General features: G+C 63.3%; 1 protein-coding gene across 1 annotated transcript; it reads left to right on the top strand.

Annotated features, from left to right (window-relative positions):
* Nucleotides 1-2,419: 2,419 nt before the first annotated feature.
* On the top strand, nt 2,420-3,619 carry EMIHUDRAFT_102405 (hypothetical protein; the record flags this gene model as incomplete). The annotated part of the gene is made up of 1 exon (XM_005771306.1): nt 2,420-3,619. One exon carries the CDS (start codon nt 2,420-2,422, stop codon nt 3,617-3,619), a length of 1,200 nt encoding a protein of 399 aa, XP_005771363.1.
* Nucleotides 3,620-4,559: the final 940 nt, after the last annotated feature.

Here is a 4,559-nt window from a genome sequence, read left to right as displayed (position 1 = left end):
GGAGGCAGGGGGTTCAACCAGGCGACGGCGGACCGTGGGCCATCGCGGGGACTGCTGCGTACGAGGACGCGGCAGGCAGATCCGGATGGTCTCACCCGGTGGGTGGCACCGAGGCGTCTTGGACGCTCAGCTCTACCTTAAGCTCCTGAGGGGCGCGTGGTTCTAACCACGTAGTAGGACTACAGCCCACCACAGACACCCTCCCCCACTCCTCACGTGTGTTCACACCCTCACCCTCTCCTCTCTCCTCTCTCTCTCTCTCTCTCTCCTCTCTCTCCTCTTGTCTGTGCTGTCTGCCTGACTCAGGCACTCAATCTGCCGATGCGTGATTGTGTGTGGGCTGCTCCGAGGGGGCCCTCTGTGCGATCCGACGGGTAGGGGGGCTGTGCCCGGGCGGTGTCCGGTGTGGAGTCCCCTTCTGATCCCGCCTGTGGTGTTGGGTGTGAGGTCGTGGAAGCTTCGATCCCAAGGGGGGGAGCTGATCCCACTCAATAACCAACTCTCAGGGGCAGTAGGTGGGCGAGCCTCGAGCGCGCTCATCTCGATCGTCAAGGCGTCGCTACGCGCGGTCTTCCGCGGGGGGAGCTGCGTCGACGGGTGCGGGACCGCGGCGCAGCCAGTGCCGCGGCGAGGCCTCCGGCTGTTTGCGGCGGGCGGCTTGCTGCTCGCTGCGATGGCGAAAAACTCGTCTCGCCACACACCAAGGGCTTATGCTCTGGCGAGACGTGAGGCGCATGCGCCCAGGAGGGGAGGGGGCATGTGTAACGACACTGCTAGAGATGCCTTTCGGGGCCCAGAGATAAAACTTCTGTGATGCCATGCGTGACCTAGTAGTGTCCCCAGCTATGGGCGTGTCCACGTTGGAGCCAGGTGTGGTGTGGGCGCGAGAATAGCTCCGCCGTTCATGGAGGCAACCGATGCGAGTCGACTGGTGTGTGTCGTCGTGGTTTCGTATCAAGAATTCTCTCTCTCTCTGCGTCTTTTCCTCACAAAAACGTCGAGCTCGCTTCCGAGCTCTCACGCCGCGCGTAGGGCCCTTAGGGGCCTAGAGAACACACAACCCCCTCTCCCTTTTGAGCAGGCGCACATCGCTTCCAGGGAGGGGGGCGCGCTTCTGCTCACGCCCCACCCCCCCCCTAGCATGTGGTGAAGCTTTTGGGGGGGTCGGGACCCCCCCCCTAGCATGTGGTGAAGCCTCTGGGGGGGTCGGACCCCCCCCCTAGCATGTGGTGTGAGCAGAAGCGCGCCCCCCTCCCTGGAAGCGATGTGCGCCTGCTCTTTCTCCCAGCCAGTAAGCTAAAAGTACGCAACGTACATTAGTGGGGAGACGACCTCTAGGAGACGGCAAATCAGAGAAAACCCCCGGAGTTGAGGAAATCGGAAGAATGCGACCCACTTCGCCACAGACGGTCCCGCGCCTCGCCACTAAGACGCTCACTCCTAACTCGCTGTGTAGCACTTCGCCACGAAGCACTTTTATCGCGACAAGGTCACACGCGGACTCTCCAGCCTCTCAGCTCACGAGCTCGCCTTCTCTGTCGCTCTCCTGGCCCAGGCCCATCAGTAGCAAGCCCGAGCTGTCCCGAACCGCACTTATCTTGGGTCTTCAAGCTCACACCGGCTCGTGATGGCACGCAGAGGGCTCGAGAATGTCCCCGGTGGACCCCATCCGAGGCGATTGTGAGGGCTTTCCGGAGGTCATTATCGGCGCCATCGACTGTGAAATGTCCCGACCCACAGCCCTCATGCACCAGGCGCATGGATGCAGTCATAATATGTAGCCCTTCTCTCCCGAAGTTTGGAGCAATAAAAAACTTCTTGCGCACCTTGCCCTTGATGTCTCGATTGTGGACACGCTGCTCCTCCACCTCGGCGTCGTGCTTGCGCTTTTCGCGGTCCGCCGCGCCTCCTCGAGCTGCACCTTCTCCTTCCTTTGCGCCGTATAGAAATTGCGCCGCTCCTCCTTGATCACGTCCACCGACATCTGCGCCGCCTCGCGGTCCGCCGCGCAGTCGCCTGCCCCCCCCCCCCCCCCCAATCGTATGTTGCTGGCCACTCCATCTCTCGCACTCGCACACACATGGATGCCCCTACTTTGCGCCTTTGTACATGATGGAGATGATGGCCTCACGTGGCGTGAAAGTGCCCGCCGCGGAGGCGGGCCGCGGGCCACGACTAACGAAATGTAACGTAACGTGCCCGCCGCGAAACACGACGTGCCAACTTTTCTGACACTTTTCTTGGAGCACTTGGAGTGCGGTCATTAACCTCACGCCCAGGACCGGGGAGCTGAGAAGCGCACCCAGTTGGCCGGACGTTCGGCATCGGCTTACGGGCTAGATGTTCACCTTTTTTCTTTGCGCCGCGACGCCGCCGCCCCGTGCGCGCGACGCCCACGGGCCGCCGCTAGTGCGAATACATGGGCGAGCCTGCTCCGGCCGAATCGCGGCCGTGCACTCTCTTCGACGACAGCGCCACCACGCACGGCCGCCGCCTCTTCGTCTTGCCAGATTGGGCAAAGTCCCTCAACAACACGCGCTATCGACAGCAGATTTGGTGCAGCGGCTCACAAGCTTGCGCCATGAGCTGCCTGACGTTCGTGCACGTGGGTAAGAGCGGCGGGACCACCGTCGCCACGTGGCTGCAGCGCAGCGACGTTTCATTCTCGCAGTATCATTCATATCATTCATCCGACGTTTCATTCTCGCCGCGGGAGGATGCGTCATATCAGTACATCGTGTGGGTGCGCGATCCGGTCGAGCGCTTCCGGTCAGCGTACGAGTGGCAACGAGGCGTCATAGAAACCAACGTCACTGGCCTGTCGAACGAGACGTTCTGCGAGCTCGGGCCAGCGTGTTTAGAGCCGTTCAAGGTGCGCGTAAAGGTCCGCACCGGCCACGCTTACAGCCGCTTTCCGAATGGCACGACGTGGGAGGCGTGGATGCTCCACTTTGACGACGCCAACCACCTGGCCGAGAGCTTATCCAAGGCGGACGAGGACGGTGAGATCGCTCGTCGGCTGCTGCGCTCGCCCATTGAGCACCTGCACAAGGGCCTTGGCTGGTACCTCGACAATGGCATTTTTGTCGAGCGGCATCGCGCGCGCCTGTTTGTGGGTCGCGTTGAGACCTTTGAGCACGACGTTGCGCGCCTCGCGCACGCTTTGCGCCTGCCGTGGCCGTCGTCAGTGTATGCCAGCGTCTCGCTCGCCGAGCGGCGCAGCTCGGCGGCACGGCCGGCGCTGATGAGCGCACAGGCGGTCGCGAATGTGCGCCGAGCCTATGATCGGACCGACTTCGAGGCGCTGCGCACGCTCGTGCGCGCCGGCCTGCTGGCTGCCGATGCTTACGACCTCTCCCCACCGGCCGACGGGCTGGACCTCGAGGCCTTTGTGAGGGCGACCGTGCGCGTCGCGCCCGACGCGGCACCGCCGTCATCGGTGCGGCTCGAGACGGCCGACGCGGCTCGAGACGAGCGTTGGCCGAGCGCGGCGGCCGGCGCCGTGGCGGTCGGCGCTGTGGCGGTTGTCGTGCTGGCGCTCTCTGCGAGTGCGGCAGCGGTGACCCGCTCGTGGCGGCGCCATGGCAGGGCCAGGTTTGCGCACACGAGCTTGTGGTAGGCAGTGAGGCGGAGCGCGTGCCGTGCGCCGACGACGAGACGTAGCAAGCGGCAAAATCGTTCGGTTGCCCGTCCGCGCCCACGGCCGTTTGCGTTTCTTGAGGAGCGACCCCTGGCACAAGGTGGAGAGACAGAGAGCGCTCTGAACAACGATAGGCCGGTCGGACCCGAATTTATTAAATTTTCAAGTTTAAGCGAAGACCTCGAGACTTGAACGCAAGCATGTTCAGGCCATCTAGAGTGCCGAGCAACATCGCACCGGTTCGATTCGCGCATCACGGCCGCGCAAACTGGCTGCACTGCGGCGCGAGGCTCAGCGGGGCGTCCGGACCACTGACTCGATGTGGTGGTCGAGCGCAGCCTTCTTGAGCTGGAGAGCCGCCGCAGTATGCGCGGTGGATGGGACGTTGGCCAAAACGCGACGCGCAAGCTGCAGGGAGGAGCTACAGCGGCTCCGCTCCTCATGCTGGTTCGCCAAACCGAGGCGTCGAGGTCCTCGTACACTCATGTCGCGCCTCGAGTAGGAGCCATCACGCTGCCCAGCGCTGGACCGTCGTAAGGTCCGGCCTTAGGCCAGCTCGCAGCGCTGTATGAACTCACGCCGGCGAGCACCAATCCAGGATGAGGCCTTGAAGAGCGCGCCAGAGGGACGTCCGTATGGCAATATCGGCGTGAATTCGCTATGAAAACGCTTCCACTCCATCAAGAGCGGGCTCAGAAGAGACTACACTAACCCAGGATCACCAGGGCACCTTAGGGTATCGAAATTTTCCAACCCCCCCCCCCCCCCATCACTGCTGTCTCCTCCGCCTCCCTCTCTCCCTACTCCTCCTTCTCCCTCACTGTCGCCTCCGCCGCCATCATCAACTCCCTTCGCCTCCATGGTCTTCGACACCACTCCCTGCGCCGCCGTCGCCTCCGCCACCACTCCCGCCACCTCC

The sequence above is a fragment of the Emiliania huxleyi genome (genome assembly GCF_000372725.1).
Source record: "Emiliania huxleyi CCMP1516 unplaced genomic scaffold EMIHUscaffold_39, whole genome shotgun sequence".
In the NCBI taxonomy this organism is placed as follows: Eukaryota; Haptophyta; order Isochrysidales; family Noelaerhabdaceae; genus Emiliania; species Emiliania huxleyi.
This window is presented reverse-complemented; position numbering and strand designations above follow the sequence as displayed.